Source organism: Filicampus tigris, chromosome 7, assembly GCF_054856515.1.
Source record: "Filicampus tigris isolate MCC_2025a chromosome 7, RoL_Ftig_1.0, whole genome shotgun sequence".
Classification (NCBI taxonomy): Eukaryota; Metazoa; Chordata; class Actinopteri; order Syngnathiformes; family Syngnathidae; genus Filicampus; species Filicampus tigris.
This window is the reverse complement of record NC_141223.1, coordinates 403347-419588: the sequence shown is the minus strand read 5'-3', so window position 1 is coordinate 419588 and position 16242 is coordinate 403347. Positions and strand designations below refer to the sequence as shown.

At 53.9% G+C, this 16242-nt stretch overlaps 2 protein-coding genes across 3 annotated transcripts; both read right to left on the bottom strand.

Moving 5' to 3' along the window:
* Positions 1–26: 26 nt before the first annotated feature.
* Positions 27–7109, bottom strand: LOC147144234 (uncharacterized). Its single transcript, XM_086036307.1, has 7 exons — positions 6976–7109; positions 5533–5806; positions 4241–4335; positions 3825–3987; positions 2270–2467; positions 2134–2166; positions 27–1564 (listed from the first exon to the last, which is right to left on the bottom strand). Exons 1-7 carry the CDS (start codon positions 7054–7056, stop codon positions 948–950), a joined length of 1461 nt encoding a protein of 486 aa, XP_085892433.1. The 5' UTR covers positions 7057–7109; the 3' UTR covers positions 27–947.
* Positions 7110–7568: 459 nt separating this feature from the next.
* LOC147144233 (neuronal tyrosine-phosphorylated phosphoinositide-3-kinase adapter 2-like) lies at positions 7569–16148 on the bottom strand. 2 transcript variants are annotated; one of them, XM_086035200.1, is made up of 6 exons: positions 15477–16148; positions 13736–13943; positions 12538–12800; positions 10924–11745; positions 10695–10780; positions 7569–10565 (listed from the first exon to the last, which is right to left on the bottom strand). In XM_086035200.1, exons 2-6 carry the CDS (start codon positions 13936–13938, stop codon positions 10353–10355), a joined length of 1587 nt encoding a protein of 528 aa, XP_085891326.1. In that variant the 5' UTR covers positions 13939–13943; positions 15477–16148; the 3' UTR covers positions 7569–10352. The 2 variants fall into 2 exon arrangements, with proteins under 2 accessions (XP_085891326.1, XP_085891327.1); XM_086035201.1 differs by lacking the exon at positions 15477–16148 and adding an exon at positions 14842–15459.
* Positions 16149–16242: the final 94 nt, after the last annotated feature.

Genomic DNA, 16242 nt, shown 5'->3' with positions numbered 1-16242 from the left:
CCGGATTGTACCAAACCAAAACCACGTTGTCCCTTCACAGAGAGGATTTATTGTCATGTGTGTCTCATAAATTACAAAGCTGTCAAGATGTTTCAAATGTGGGTTGGGCATTCAACAATAAGAGCAGTTCATTCGAGTTCATTTGTCAGTTTTTGTCATGAGTTTTTTTGTTTTCTTTTGTGCTTTTGTGCACCGCGCGCTTCCAGCAACAGCATAGCTGCAAACAGAAAGTCGCTCGTTTCAAGTCGTGTGTTGCCGACGCAACTCAATGGAGACGACAACGTGGAGCAGCCGTGCCGCAAAGGCTCCGACTGCCGCCGCCGCCGCCGCCGCCGCGGGATAGCAGTTGAACTCGCTCCGTAGGCGAGCACGCTTGTAGCTCAAAACGCGCAAATCCGTTTTTTCCCGTTGAAATGAATGAAAATGACATCCGGCGGACCCCGACCACGCGCAAAACTATTGTAGTGTGTATTTGAATGATGTAAAAGTGGCACCACTCCACCAAAACACCATCGTTCCTAACCTAATGACGCGGTGTTTTTTTTTTTGGACACAGCGCATCTGCGCGACGCTGCTCTCGGCCATCCGGCAGCCACATCTGCTGCTCGTGCGAGCCACTGGAGAGCGACGCAGTCCGCGCTTCTTACGTCGCAACCGATGGCTGGCGGCGCGTGCAGTGGCTCCAACGCCAGCGGGGCCCGCCTTCCCTTCCGGCCAGGCTGGAATCTTCCGCCACGCACTTTGACAGCTCACTTCTCGGAGACGTTGCGGAGCACTTACTCGGAATTTCAACCTTATGTGGAATTGGAAGCCGGAAGGCGACGTTTCCAAGCTTGCTCGGTGTCAAACGGATTCAAATGGGTTTTTTTTTTTGGGGGGTGGAACAACGCGGACATTCCAATTGAAGGTCACGCGGCCCGACCCGAGCCAAAGCCACGGTCGCGGGCTCATGTGGAGCGCCCCGAAGCGCCGTCGTCCATCTTGTCGGGCTTGAGGGCGGGGCCTTGCGCCCTGGCGTCTCTCAGCACGGCCAGCGCGGCGCCCGAGAAGGTCTTGAGCACGCCCAGCGTCTCCCTCTGCAGCGTCAGCGACTCGTTGACAAACTCCTGCTGGCTCTCCACCAGCAGCTGCAGCGACTGCGCCAGCGTCTCCAGCGAGCGCGACACCGACGCCAGCAGCTGCCGACTGGCGCGCTGCTGCTGCACGCTGTGACACGCCAGCTGCGCCAGGCCCGCCGGCGCCGGACGCCCGCCGGCCGGGAGCGGCTCGGGCCGCGCGCCGCCCGCTTTGGGGTGATCGGACGAGGAGGAGGAAGAGGAGGGCGCCGGCCGGGAGCAGTCGTTGGCGGGCGGGAGAAGCGAGGGCGAGGAGGAGGAGGTGACGGCGGGGAAGGCGGCGCCGTGCGGCGCCGGCGGCGAAGCGGGAGACGAGTCGGCGTCGCCCTCTTTTGAGGTGGTGCTGACGGCGCCGCGGTTGTGTCGCGAGTACGTGTGCACCAGCTTGGGCGGCGCGAAGGACGACTGGACGGAGAAGGTGGAGTTGTCGTCGCAGTCCATGGAGGGTTCTGCAAAAGACCAACAAGCTTGGGTGACTTTTGCGGCGGACATTCGAGACCCCAAAATTAAATCTAAAAAGTCAAATATTTGCTACTCCGTCCCAATTGTGCACTCGGCTTAGAAAAAACACAAGTTTTGTCTGACAGACGCGAAACACGCCTCTTGCCAAAATGCGGACGACTGTCCTTAGTTTCGATGAACTTCGAGACAACTTGGACGTGCTACGATTCAAGGAACTCATCAATTCTCCAATGAGCGGAGAATTGTCTTTTTTTGTTTCATTTGAAATTGTCCAAATGTTGCCACTTTCAGCCTCCGGCAGGAAATCTGGTCCGCTTTCTCGAGTCCTCCGTTTGCAAACATCCACACCGTGGACATTTTGGCCGCTGTTCTGACGAGTTAGGGACCAAAGCGGTGACACAATCCTCCATTTGAAGTAACGTCCAGGTTTTGGAAACGAAAACGCTGGACTTTTCCCCACCGGCCGTCAGACGTTTCTCATGCGAGGCGAGGTGAGGCGAGGTGAGGCGAGGCGACCTGGGCGAAACGTTTGCAAGCAAGACGCGGCTTTTCTCACCCGCATCGTCGTCCGACGAGTGGAAGGGGTCGCCTGCGAGAGCAAAAACACAAGCGCGGGAGGGCGGCTCCATCAGGGAAGCCTTTCCCGCATGCAAAGCGGCGGCGGAGGCGGAGGCGGCGGAAGCGAAGCTTACCGCTCAGCTCCTTGTCGGGCGACGACAGAGGCGAGAAGTCCAAGGAAAGTCCTCCGGGCAGCGAGAGCGAGCTGTTGTTGGCGTCCAGGTAGGAGTAGCGGCCGCCGGCCTTCTTGCTGGCGGCGGCGGCGGCGGCCGACTTGGAGCCTTCATCGTCGCGGTCGTCGTCGTCGTCGTCGTCCACGTCGCTGAGAACGTCTGAGAGAAGAGCGCGCGGCCGTTTGAGGAGCCGCTTCAAAACAACGAGCGACGCAATAGGCCTGCTCCATTGCCACATCGGCACCATTTTGGTCATCCATGAAATCACCATCATTCAAACCATCTTTTGTTTTTTGGGACAAAACAAGAAAATGTCAAAGTTAGGTCCTTTTGTACGAAACTTATCAAACCAAATAATAATATACTATATACAATATAACAGAAATAATAAACTAAATGTATCAAATGAGCTATTACTCAATTTGAAAAAAAAAAAAAAAGGTGCAAAAGAATAAATTCAAGTACGATTTCCTTGTGGAAACAGCACGCGTCGGCTGGGAATAAATATGAACGTTTTTTTTACGACAATGCCAATTTTGCAATTTGGACAGATTGCACAAACCAACGACACTTGGACGCTTTCCCAAGTGCGCGGGACAGAATGCGCTCTCTCTCTCTCTCCCTCTCGCTCGCTCACATGTGGGCGCACACCCTCAAGGTCAAAGGCAACATTTGCCCGCCGTCGGGATTTCAGCCTCCCCGCGGCAAATATGCTCCGACTTGTGAAAGCGGAGCGATTCCAAACACGGCAAACGTGGCTTTCAGCTTTGGAAAACAACCGTCGGCGTTTTGCCCGTTTTTGGACGGCTCAAACCAGAAACGCAATCAGAGTCAATTGTGGCCTGAGCGTTTTCTGAAAGAATGCCCCGCGTTGAATAAAGCGACGGCCGGCCGGCCGCTCGCTCGCTCGTCGTCGTTTTCATCCCATTGATCGGCCGCAGCCGCACTAATCGCCGAAGAGTTCAGAATTCATTCTCGCGAGTCACGTTCAACGGGAGTCGCCGCACACGCCCGTCCGGACCAAAATGCGCCGTGACAGACGCCGCTTTTTGGGTTGGGGGGGGGGACATTTATTTATCTTATATATATATATATATATATATACTTATTATAGATTTATTTTGTCGCAAACGCAAAATTTGAAGACGGCATAATAATATTGTCATCTCAACATTTGTCAATGAGACAAAGTTGGATCATGACAACGTTGTGTTCAACGTGCGTGTTCAACTACAAAGGGAGCCTTTGTGTCCAAAGACAACGCAGCTGCTCGTTGTTTGTGTGAGTCCAATCAGACGACTCATTTGGGACTCCAACTGGAATGAATTGCGGTCAAAAGGCGACGGCTCAACCAGTCAAACGTGTACGGTGTCCGAATGAACGCGGCGGCTTTCGAGTACGGCGGCAGAGTGACGAGCGGCCCGAAGGCCCGCCTTCGCCTTTGAAAACACTTTGCCGTCGCTGCGTCCGGAGGCCGAGCGGCCGCTCTGGCGCATTTGGCGAGTCGGCGCCTGACCTCCGGTGGGACTCATCAGCAGGATGCGGTGGACCATCTTCTCCACCGAGTCCAGGGACTTCCTCTTGCGCCTCCCCGCCGAGCCGTTGGGAGCGCGCAGGAGAGCCATGCGACGCTTGCCGTCGCATTTCAGGTCCGCCCATTTCTTCATGATTTGACGCACCTGAAACGCACACGAGGATGCTGAGCGGGGGGTTCCGGTCGGGCCCGCTATTTGGCTGGCCGCCACCGATCTTCCGCGGAAGTAGTGCGCGCAAATGCTGAAAAATGCCGGGCGCTCTCCGAGCAAAATGAAAGGTGGCCCAGCAGTTTGGTCAAAGTTTGCCTTTGGCGCTTCGACCGAGTGACATCGACATCATCGTCGTCGTCGTCGTCGTCATCATCATCATCAAAGGCGCGCGTGCGCGTGCACTCACCTCTCTGTGGTTCTGTCCCAGACCGTTGATCTGATCCGTGATCTCGGCCCACTTTTGTTTCTTGGCCTCTGCCGACACGCCGTGATTAAACTTCCCTGAAGGCAAAGGTGCCGCATACTTCAGTGTTCTTATTCAATTCCCTTCTCGCCCACTTTTGCCCAATGCGTCACACATTTTGCATGTCCGAGTTCAACAATGTCATCTGTGTCCACTAGGTGGCGAGAGCACCCATGTGCTTGGCCGCGCTCGTCTGCACACTAATCAATGGAAAAGTGGACTCACATACAGTATTTGCAGTTTTGTTTTTGTGCTTTACATGGAAAATGCTTATATTCCCCCTTACTCAAGGATATTTCAGTGTTACAAAAAAATCTAAATTATTTTCCAGCGCAGTTGAATAGTCATCAACTTTTTGCTACGGGTGGCTTTTCGGCCCACAAATAAAGCGGGGGTCGAAATTAGGGGTGCTCCATATCATAGCTTCGACGGCACTACCGTTGTAGTTTTTGGGGTGAAACGACTTTGCAATATGGCAAAATGCGGGGACGCAAAGACGTATTCCGGAAGGTCCTTGGCCACCCGCGTTCTTCTCGAGCGGCCAAATCGCAAAGCGGGAGCGCCAGAGCGCCAAAGCGGCACAGCGGCGTGCGCGTGCTCCTCCGATGTCCGTTTGGACATCCCGCGACGTGTGCGGGAGCACCGCGGCCATTCAACGACACGTTTTCTGTCATTATTGGTTCAAGATTTACATTTGAAGCTGAATCTCAGGGAAATTTCCCTTATCCTTCTTTTGATTTCAAACAAAAAGTGCAGATTGTTAACCGGGGTCAGTAGAATCTACTATAAAGTTAACTCAAAATGTAAATAAATAGTTCCTTGAGGTTAACACGGTTTGAAATGGATTTATTATCGGCCAGCAGATTTTTTTAAAAAGGCCGATACCGACATTTGTCAAAATGACGAATATCAGCGCCGATACTCGGTCTATCCCTACGATGCAATAAAAATTGCTGTTGTTTTAAAGCAGCTGTCACAAATTTGCTCAGAAATATTTCCTTGAAATATCTTTTACGGATGCGATTGGCTGTCGACCGATCCAGGGTGTCCCCCGCCCACTGCCCGAAGACTGCTGGGATAGGCTCCAGCACTCCCCGCGACCCTTGTGAGGAGAAGCGCTAGAGATAATGGATGGATGGATCTTTTATGGAAAGCTCTATCAATGTCCATACGCCACAAAATGGCGGTATTGACGGACAGTACGAAAATCCCGCCCGTCGGCCGATCGGACTCACTGAGGAGGATGTATCTGTTCCTGCGGACTTCCTGCAGCAGCATCTTGATCTCAGAGAAGGAGAACCTGGGCCGGTTGCCGAGGCCCTTGGCCCCGCCCGCCTTCAACTCCTCGTCCTCGTCCTGCCAGGGGGTCGCCATGGCCGGCCGGCCGGCCCGCTCGTCGTCGTCGTCGTCGTCGTCGCCGCCGCCCCTCCTCCTCCTCCTCCTCCTCCTGGCGCGCGCGCACGCACGCCGGCGGCCTGTCTGGTTGGCGCTCCCCGGCTCTTCCCAATCCTGAGGCGGCGGCACAAAAGCACAGCCGGCTCAACAGCGCCGCTCAACGGGGTGGCCGCGCGTTTTACGGCAAACTCAGGTGACACCAAGTCAAACACATGGCCTTTTCAGCATATCACCTGACAAATAAAATGATCATGAGTTGCAGCCTACCTCGGATTTTTAGCATTAGAGCTAAAAACCAAAACCAAAAACATCACCACCTTATTTTTTTTTAAACCGGGTCTCTCTGTATGGCAGATTTCACTTGGAGCGAATGGTCACGTTGCAAAACACGGCAAGCTATACTAACATAAACGTTGTTTTGAGATGATGAGCAGATTACCGAGAGAACAAAAAGACTTCATTCCAAAGCGCTCCTCGACATACAGTAATAATGACATCATTCAATACAATTTCACTTTTTGTCACTCTTTGGCCATTGAGCTGCTGCCCGCCCGCCTCGGCCACCCGGGAGCAGTACTAGGTAAAAGTGGTAACATTTACTGTCTTTTTTTCCCCCACCGGGCCCCAAAAGCCCTGGACGCGCGTACAGGGCACTGTAGTTGAGGCAGTCAATGTTATGTTGAATTTGATTTACTTCCCAAAAGGCCAGATGCAGAAAAATGCAGAGGCCAGGAAAACCAACCCCATGCTAGCAAGTACGGTTCAAGCAATTTCATTCAGGGCACATAACCGGTTAACTTTGTTTTCTTACTTAACTTTACTAGAGAGTGGATCTGCTTTTGCTCCTCTAAACCGTTTTGTACTCTTGTTACGAGGTCAGGTCACGTGGCCCGTCTCGGCCAATCATCAGCGTCCTTGCCGAGCTTTTGTCGGCTAGCAGCCGCACAATCAAACATTAACAAGTTTTTGGGGGCGACGACGTTGCCATGGAGACGCCAATATTTCATCGGTGACACGCAGATGGAACCAACGTCAAAGCGTCACCATGGAGACGGCGAGATTGCTCGCCCGAGTCGCGTCGCGGGCGAGTCCGAAGACGAGCGCCATGCTAGCTAGCTGCGCGCTAACACATTAGCCGCCGACTCAATGGGTTTTGTGTGTTTGTGTGTAGGTGTGTGAGTGTGTCTGTGTGTGTGCGTGCGTGCCGGTGAGCGTCAACGTGTAGTAAGTGTTCGCACGCTGAAGAAACGTGACGAAAGGATGAATGAAAATGTCATGTTTACCGATAAAATGGCGACGTCCTTTTCCCTGCTCGAAAATTCGCCGTGGGGAGGAAGGCGGCCACTGCGCATGCGCAACAACATTGCGCCTTGAACGCGCAATATTGATGCGCGCGTGCGCAAACGCAACCGTTGCAGCTAGCGGCCGCAATCCAAATGCGCAATTGCGCCGTTCAGCTTTCAGCGGGCGCAAAGTTTGGCCCAGCAGCATTTTGCAGATATTTGGTGCGTGCATTGATGCGATTTCTCTCAAATGGGTGAAAATATTTATACACTTTTAAAAATTGTTCTTGATTTATATTTCTAAATGATTGATTTACTGTAAATAATGAAAAGAGAAAAATGGAAAAAATGTACCTACCGTGGAGCAAACACATGTTGTACATGTTGATGTGTTTGACGGATCAAATAAAATCCAAAATAAATGAATACAAGTGCAAATAAAAAAATATCAAAAAAATATCAAAAAAAAGATATGGAAATAAGAACAACAAAAATATATAAAACAAAAAAAAGTACAAAAATAAAAAAAGATTTAAAATAAAAAAAACAGAGTGGCAAAATAAATGGGTAAATAAATACAAAAGGAAATGCAGTATGTTATATTTGATTTATTTCAATTAGATTTTTTTAGATTCGTTTTTATTTTCACCTTTCTTTATTTGTTTATATTCTCACCGATTCATTTTTTATTTTGGCTGTTTCGGTCCTCCATATCGCGACCACCAAATACGATCTAAAATTGCCCAGCCCGGTTCCATCATTCCTCCTTCCCTAACCAAACCTTCAGCTGACACGGAATCGTGTGAGTTAAAAGACACACACAATAAAAGTTTTTTTAAAAAATTAAAAAAAGACACACACACACACACACGCACACAATCAGCAACCATGTAGTCATCGCTCCGACACTTTATTCATCATGAACAGTGAGCTACCCAAATGAAATTTCAAAGGACACATTGTGAAATATTGGGCATTCAAGTCATCGCTTGTAGCCTCCCTCTATGCGTCTGCCCAGATAACAAAGTCTCTCACGCGGCTGAGCACTTGCCATCAATTGTGTTTTCATTTCACTCCCTTCCCGATGGGGACACAATCCTGAGCAGGGCCATCCGAGGGCAAAGTGCGCCAATGATGGCGTCACGTCGAGCTGTTGCTTGCACGAAGCCAAAAAGACAAATCTGTCATGTTGGGCTCCCGGCAAGCAAACGTTTCCCTTCTCGGGGTTCCTTTCGGGCACAAACGTGCGCTGTGGTCGGTTGCGGCGTATGACACTCCGTCACAAGAACTGGAGATAGGTCAATGAGTAACACTGAAGTACAGGTGCAACAATGATTCCATTAATCCACAACTAATCAATCATCAAACAAATTGACAGCTATTTGCGAAACTGATGGATCATATGAAGGCCTTGTTTGACTTCAAATTGTCCAAATATTTGCAATTTCAGCATCTCAGCAGCACATTCTCCGCCATTTTTGGAGTCCTACGTGAAGGCAGACGGATTGTCTTTGCGGTGAATCCAAATAAGACTTTTGCAAACAAATGGTTCACATTTTTGCCCCTATTGTGACAGCTGTCAAGCCAAACCTGTAACTGAATTATAGTCAATTTGTCTTTGCATTTTCTTTCACTGTAGGTTTGAAATGGCCTATTTTTCAAGAAAGGGATGACAATTTAGAAAAGGGTTTTCATCCCATTCATCGGTTCATCGAAAAAATAGACAAGTTGATTATTAAGACAATCAGTCGCAGCCAGCGCCGTGTTGGCCATGGGGAATTCCGGCAAAATTCCCCCAAACGGCCGGTCTATTTCCGTGCCGATCAAACCGCTCAAGCGTCCCCCGCCCCCATCGCCGATATCACTTTTGGAGTGTAACACCCCCACCCCCCGGCCGTCCTAGAATATTCCCAGGCAGGCCAACTTTTGGTCCCAGCACGTCCCTGGTTGCAGCGCTGCACTGAAGTGAAGCTTTGTTAGCAAAGACTTGCTGTTAGCAACGCTAAGCAAAGCCATTTCCATTTCTCTCCATCGTTGTCATCGTCATGGCTTCATGATCACCTGTGTAAGAAAATGGGACTTCCAATGATAAAAATGCGCCAAAGTACAGTGAACCTGCGCCGATTTGCGGATTTTTGCGAGGGGGGGAAACCTATTGTGCGTTATTTGATGATTTTACACTCAGACCAAAGCAATAAAAGGATCCCGTTGTCGTTGTTGTTCGGGTGACTGAATTCATGGGCCTTTTCCATCTGCGTTGCAAATGTCCTGTTTTGTCGCCGCTCCTTGAAAGCTGAGCTGAAAGTTGGTTTGGGCTTCTTGCCCGAAGCAGCTAGCTAGCTAGCTAGCTAGCTAGCTACTCGCCCGTGTCGTTGCCTTTGCCTTTGCCTTTGCAATTGGTCCGCCAGTCACTGTTGTGCGTAAATGCCACGAGGTCAGTTGGATGTCGCTAATGCTATTGATGAGCCTCACGTGGAAGCGGTTTGCTTGTTTCGCTCGCCTCATTCAACAAGCTGAATGCAGTCGTTTATGCCATCGATGCGTTGGGATCGTTCGCCCGTATTTGAATGATGGATTTGGAACGGATTGCCCTGTGTCAAGGATTGTTCAGCATTGAAGTTCATCAACAAATAAATGCCCTATTTCTATACGATGGACCTAGTGCATTATTACAGTTAACAAACAAAAGAATTCAAACTGCAAACGCAACGCAAACTTATTCTAGCGAAAATGTCCCTGGTTCACTCAGGAGCTTTGGGGCTTCATTTGAAAGGCGTTGACTCCGGTCTTCCTGTCGTCCGTGTGCAGAAGAAGGAAGGTCAAACAGTCGTTTGAGAATTGGACTTTACCTGAATTTATGACACATTCTCTTCATTGATCTTGTACTCGACAAATACTCATCCTAATATTCAAACTACTCAAAACTAAAATAACCGGGCATTTTTGAAAATCTTCAAAGCGACAAAGCCTGCTCTGACAACGAGATGTAACGAACTGAAACGAGAACAAAAGTCCAAACAAAATCAAAAGTAAGCACCATGAAAAAAGGGCCAACCAAACTATTGGAACCTTGGCTCATACGTTCATTTGTTGGGCTTTCGCTCCCCTTGAATGGCTTTTTTTGGCCGTCCTACGGCTTTGCCCTCGAGCGCGGCCCGCTTGTCAGGTGGGCGTCAACCGGTGGCACATTTTGGCAGGGCCGCTAACCCCCGTAAATAGCGGATCAGGTTCACTGTACTGGCTTCACGTACATTTGGAAAGCCACAGGCGGCGGTTTGCGGCGTCTCCGACGCTCGGCTCGGATCGGCTCGTTTGGTCCCGTTCGGTGCGGACGCCAGACAACAAGACGCCAAGACGCTGGGAGCGGCACCGACTCCTCAGATGGCCGTGTCCCACGATCGTCCGGCGGCCGCGGGCGGAGCCGAATACGGCGGCGGCTGTTTCCTCCTCCGGGTGGGCGGCCCGAGGGGCAGGCCGTCCCGTTTGCTGAGCTTCTCGTCGGCACGCCGGCGACTTTTGATCTCGCGACACAAAACTCGTTTCTTCTCGATGGTCTCCATCATGGTGGCGTCCCCGCACAGCCACGGCATCTAAGGGGCGGAGCAAAGGTCACTCAAACACAAGCTAGCATCCCCGCAGCGTAATGCTAATATTGCTAATATCGCTAGCAAATGAGTAAAACAAACAGACATATCGGGCACCGCCTCCTATACCGTTACCTGGCTGAAGGCGGGATGGTCCTGCGGCGCTGACGGCACCCCCGACGTTGATGACGAGCGACCCAGCTGACGCAAACACTTGGATTCTGTCCTCCCACAACAACAACAACAACAACAACAAACATGTTGGCACTTTTCAAGTGGTACTTGAGCACCAGTCACACGGTACGCACAAAGTGCCCGTATTGTGACAGCTGTACGCTGGCAGTCAACTCTAACCCCGTCGTACCTTCAGCGCCACGCCCGCTCCTCCAGTCTGTCTTGGCCAGCCGCTCGGTGGAGGTTTGCGGCGCGGTGAGGTCATCCAGCGACGGGGCCGAGCTGCCGTACTGAGCCCCCCCGCCCTCCGGGGGCCGTCCGGCCATCAGGGCCTTGTAGGGGGGCGGCCTCTTCAGGCTCAAAGGCGTCCGAGAGCGGGCCATGCTCACGGGGGAGGGGCAGGCCGATTGGCTGCGCGGGTAGGCGCTCCCATTGTGGGCGCAGCTCGAGGACGCGTGCGGGCCGCAGGGAAGCGGCGGCGCCGACGAGCGACCCGAAGTTGTGACGGTGGATGCGGACGGCCACTCGTCTTCGTCTTTGCTCCTTTTGGAGCTCCTGGAGTGTTCCGCGAGCCCCGCCTTTTTCCCCACCATAGACAGTTGAGTGACGTCTACGGGGGTCAGCGGAGACTCGTCCGAATTGGGCGAGCGCTGAGGGGGGAACGGCGGGAAGACCAGCAACGGCGGCCGGTGCGTCAGGAGGTTGGGGAACGGTTGAGGGATGTGGCACAAAGACAAGCAGGAATCCGAGTATTTCATCTCCTCGTACACCGACTCGTTCTGATCGTCTTGGCTTTCCGCCGAGACGTTTCCGGCCATTTCGATGTAAACGGACTCGGGCTCGTCTCGCGAAGCCAAATAGCGGCCGTGCGAGGGCGACGTCTCCTTCCTGCGGTTGCCGTGGTTACACGCGTGGGCTTCATCAAAGGATGAGCTGAGCTGCGTGTTTGGGTTGCGTTTGGGCTTGGGGGGAGGCGTCTTCTTCAAGTCCTCAGCGCACACGTGGTAGTGAACTGCAAGCACACAAACCAAATATTGCTGGCGCATTAAGTGTTGCCTGCCGTGCGGAGAAGAGGAGAAAGACAGAGACACGAGAGAAACGCGGCACTCCCGAGAGCGAGGGAGCGACAGCTACAGACGCAGACAGAGCCAGAGAGAGACCGAGACACAGACAGAAAGACAGAGAGAGCGACCGAGAGAGAGAGAGAGAGAGAGACGGTGAGGAAGAGTCTGGGAGTGAGAGAGGTGGAGACGGACGGGAAGCGACAGAGAGGGAGAGCAAAAGACGGAGCGAGACAGAGATACGCACAGAGAGACAGACAGGATGCGAGAGAGCTCGAGCGAAAGACAGAGAGAGACAAACGGAGTGCGAAAAAGACAGATTGAGAGACAGAACGACAGAGACGGAAAGAGAGGAAGAAATAAACAGGGAGAGCGAAGGTAAGAGCAAAAGACAGAGACACACAGCACAAGCTCAACGCAACTCAGACGAGAGAGAGAGAGAAAGCCAGAGAGAGGCAGAGAGGGGGAGACAGACTGAGAGAAAGAGAGGCAGCCAGAAGTGGACAGTGAATGAGAGAGAGAGAAAAAGACAGAGACAGAGAGACTGAAAGAGACAGAAAGGCGGGGAGCGAGAGCGAGAGCGAGAGCGAGAGCGAGAGCGGGAGCGGGAGCGAGAGCGGGAGCGGGAGGGAGAGCGAGAGCGGGAGCAAGAGCGAGAGCGAGCGCGAGCGCGAGAGAGGCCAACGCGCCAGCCGCACGCACGCAGAGAGCGCAGCAATGGCGGCGGGCGCAACGGCCTTCACCTTCGTCTTGCGGCGTATGAAGCGCCTCCGAGCTGCTGCTGAGTTTGGTGTTGGGATCCCTCCTGGGCTTGGGCGGCGGCTGTTTGCGCTCGTCCCAGTCAGCGTCGGCGCCCACCCAGTCCAGGGACTGAGAGCGGACGCCCAAGGCCTGGCCGGCGGCCGGCCGCGGGCCGTCCTGCGCCGCCGGCATGGTCATGAAACCCATCCGCAAATGTTTCCCGCAGCACGTCTCCTCGGTTGCGCCCGGCGCCTCGTCGTCAGGCCTACAGAGACGGACGGACGGACGGACGGACGGACAGACGGACGGGCCCAACTTAGCGTGCGTCCTGAAAGGCCTGGGCCGTTCCGAACTGGCGAAAGCATGCGGCGCGGGGAGAACGGCAAGCCAGCCGACGAACAAGCGCTTGGAGGACAAAAAGGACAGATGATGCAACTTAAAGGAGCCAAAAGCGTCCGCAGGGCCGGAATTTCATCTCCTTTGGTATCTTTTTGCCCCATAAAATGAAACCCGCCTGCACTTCCAATCATAGCAATCTGTTAGCGGCCAATCGGTAAATAACCACTTGAGCCCGGGACTCGAGCCACGGCCCTTCGACATCGCCAAAAAGTCCCCTAGTCTTGGTGTGACGTCGCGGGCCCAACTGGCGCGCCTTCCAAAACGTCAAACTACCAGCCATGGTCACAAAGATTGATTTCAACGCGTCCACTTATCTCCACCTCCACCTCCACAAACATCTGAAGGACAACCTTTGTCTCGGTGAGATTGTCCACAACGCTCCGATCCGAGGGCGTGCTCAAAACTCGCTCGGGAGAACCGAGAGTACGCCCTCCGTCACGGGGAAGATGAGCGCAAAGTGAAAAAGTGGACCGGTTGTGAGGCGGGAGGCCGATTTAGGTGGGCGATGAAAAGGGACGATGCGACAAAGGCCACGAGTGGGAAAGATCGCGGAAGCGCAAACAAGAGGAACTCAAGGACCCGATGGAGGCAAACCGACACTCAAGGAACGAAAGCGAGTCACGGCCAAACAAAAGCACACGGCGAGCGGGCAAGCGGCGTTTCCGGACCTGACCGACGGCCCATGCACCCGTACGACGCCACGCAAACGGTCCCCAGTCGCCATGGAGGCGAGGGGACCGAGCCCCGGGCCCCGGGGGACTACGCGGGCGTGGCCCGGCGTATGTACGGTAGGTGGCTCGCCTTTTGATGGCCTCTCCCTGACGCTTCTTCTTCTGTTTTTTCTCCTGCAAGTAGGTCCGGTCGGCATCCTTTCGAACGCGGTCGCTCTCCCTGGAAATGTCCGAGGCGTTCTGGATGACCAGCTCGTCGTAAGCCCGAAGGCCTCGGTCCTCCACGTAGCGGAAAAAGCCGCGCGGGGCCGAAGCCTCCTCCTGAGACGTCATGGTTCCTGCGGGAGCCGGGCAGAGAGGGACATTGTCGCAAAAGGCCATTCCGAATCCAAACATGCTCGCCGCCGCCGCCCGCCGGACGAGGAGACTGCCGGCCGTCTCTCGCAGAGCGGCCGAGGCTCGCGAGGGTGGCCAATCTGCCCTTCCGCCGGGCCTCGCAAAGCAATCGCGTACGTGCTCGCGTATCGTTTCCCTTCTCGCAAAACGTTTTTCGCGCATCGGAACGCGGTCCAAATCTTTCCGAGCCGTCCTCTGGCTAACGGCGGCAACGCCCCGGTTAGCCTTTGCGGACCGTCGCAAGGCGCGTCGTCGTCAACGTTCTTTTGAGGAGGTCGCGCGGCGAGCGGCGTCACTTTCGGGAGAAGCCGCCCGACTCGCGGGCGACCCCTCGTCCTCAACCTCAGACGAGGCTGCGAAAAAGAAAAAAACGCCGGAGCTATCCTCGGGCGACGGCCGACAAACAAAAGGTTGGCTGGCTGGCTGGCTGGCTGGCTGGCTGGCTGTTTTGAAGAGTACCCCGTGTTTTACCAGACATGTTTGGACCAGTTCAAGGACGGAAATGGCGCTCGAAAGAGAGGCGCTCAAGCCCAAGGTGAAAGCGAAACACCAAGCCGCGAGGGCAGTCGGCTCCCTCGGCCACCGGTGGAGTCTCGTCCGCCGTGTGTTTGTTTTGGCCCACTTTCCTATTTTGGACTCGGGCTCACTTGGTGTTTTGGATAAAAGCCGAGCGAGTGCCCCGTTTGCTTTGTTCTTTTGGAAGCCAACGACTTTTTGCCTCGCCTCGCTGCCGGTCCACGACCACGTCCAATCCTGACACAAATAGCATCAACGTGCTTTTCAAACACATGGTTGATGCAGACAATACGCAGATACGCAATATGCGGTAACGATACTCACAGGCATACAGTACATGTCGTATTCTTCATCCTCTGCAAAGAATGACGACACTATTGTGTTTGGCGTCTGGCGCCGGGTGGCGCGAAGGAGCAACGTTCTTGACATTCTTTGAATCAGCTCGCTGCTGCGCGTTGTGCTCAAGTACAATCCAATTGAGTGCCATTTTCATGGATGATTTCAAGACGCGTGGGGGAAAAAAGGACGCGTCGGTCTCCTTTGCGAGGCCGCGCGTGACGAACGCCTTTCCAGAGGGCAAAGATGATTTGCGATTTGCGTGGACGACGGCCATGATCATGATCATGTCCAGATCGCGTCATGGCGTCGCTCCCCAAAATGGCACGGGAAGTCAGCCAGTAACCTAGCAACAGCAGCATCTCTCAGGGGAGCGCGATGACGTCACGCTTGCGAGCCGACGAAATCGCAATGTGCTTTTTCGGATTGTGCCACGGTCGCGTTTTTGCGGTTTGGTTTGGTTTTGTTTGCTGACTGTGGTCACGAAGGACAAATCCACTCTCTACTACTGGCATTTTTGGTCGCCCCCCGCAAAGATCAAAGACAAAAAAAAGACGAAGAGGAGGGAGGGAGGGCCCGAGGGCCCCCCCATTGCCGAGCGAGCAAGGCGTCAAGATGCTTACCGCAAGCGAGCCGCGGTCGCTCACACTCGCTCCATCCGATCGACCTTGTGTACACGTCTCCGAAGCCACCTTACGTCCTTCGACGTCTCCTTCGAGCTGCTCTGTCCATCCCTCGCCCTGAGGGTCCTCAATCAAGTTTGGTGGGTGGTCGCCATCAAGCTCACGTTCAAGCGGCGACCACTCGCAAGTCGCGCGCGCGCCGGGCGCGCCGGGCGCGCGCGACCTGCGAGGAAGGCGGAAACCATGGCAACTTGACAGCGTCGCCACTCGCTTGACTCCTCCTCATTACAGCTTTGCGGAGGGTGGGGGCGAGGGAGGGGGATTGACGGGATTGGAGGGGGGGGGGGGCGTCCTTCTGAGTCACGGTCGGGTGTCGGGAAGTAGCGAGGGGGACCCCAAAACATGCACAAGAGTGAGATGGTAGGTGGATTCAGCCAAGTTGAACGCGCCGTGCATGATTCGACGTGACTGGAGTAGCGTGGCTGGAGGTGACCGCCGGGGGGGTGGGGGGGGTGGGGGGGCACCTGTGCTTAAGCGACGAGGTGATACATTTAAATCCGGGACGCGGGAGTCTCTCCGCGCGCTTGACCTTCGCAAGACACGCATCGACTCAAATTCAGAGCAGGATCCGCAATGCAGGACAGCCTCGACTTTGACAAAGTCACAGACAACGACACCCCCCCCCCCCCACCGCACCCCCCGCCGGCACTGAGCGAAAACGAGGAACTTAAATACAAGCGAACTGACAAGACGACAAGAAAGACAG

Excerpts from the sequence above, each read along its gene's own strand:
- LOC147144234 (XM_086036307.1), bottom strand. The coding sequence starts at position 7,056 with ATGTTGTTGCGCATGCGCAGTGGCCGCCTTCCTCCCCACGGCGAATTT. Across the intron at positions 3,988-4,240 it reads TGGGACAGAACCACAGAGAG|GTGCGTCAAATCATGAAGAA; the intron begins GTGAGTGCACGC and ends TGTGCGTTTCAG. Across the intron at positions 2,167-2,269 it reads GCCCGACAAGGAGCTGAGCG|GCGACCCCTTCCACTCGTCG; the intron begins GTAAGCTTCGCT and ends TTGCTCTCGCAG.
- LOC147144233 (XM_086035200.1), bottom strand. The coding sequence starts at position 13,938 with ATGACGTCTCAGGAGGAGGCTTCGGCCCCGCGCGGCTTTTTCCGCTAC. Across the intron at positions 12,801-13,735 it reads CAGGGAGAGGCCATCAAAAG|GCCTGACGACGAGGCGCCGG; the intron begins GCGAGCCACCTA and ends CCGTCTCTGTAG. Across the intron at positions 10,781-10,923 it reads GAGCGGGCGTGGCGCTGAAG|AATCCAAGTGTTTGCGTCAG; the intron begins GTACGACGGGGT and ends GTGGGAGGACAG.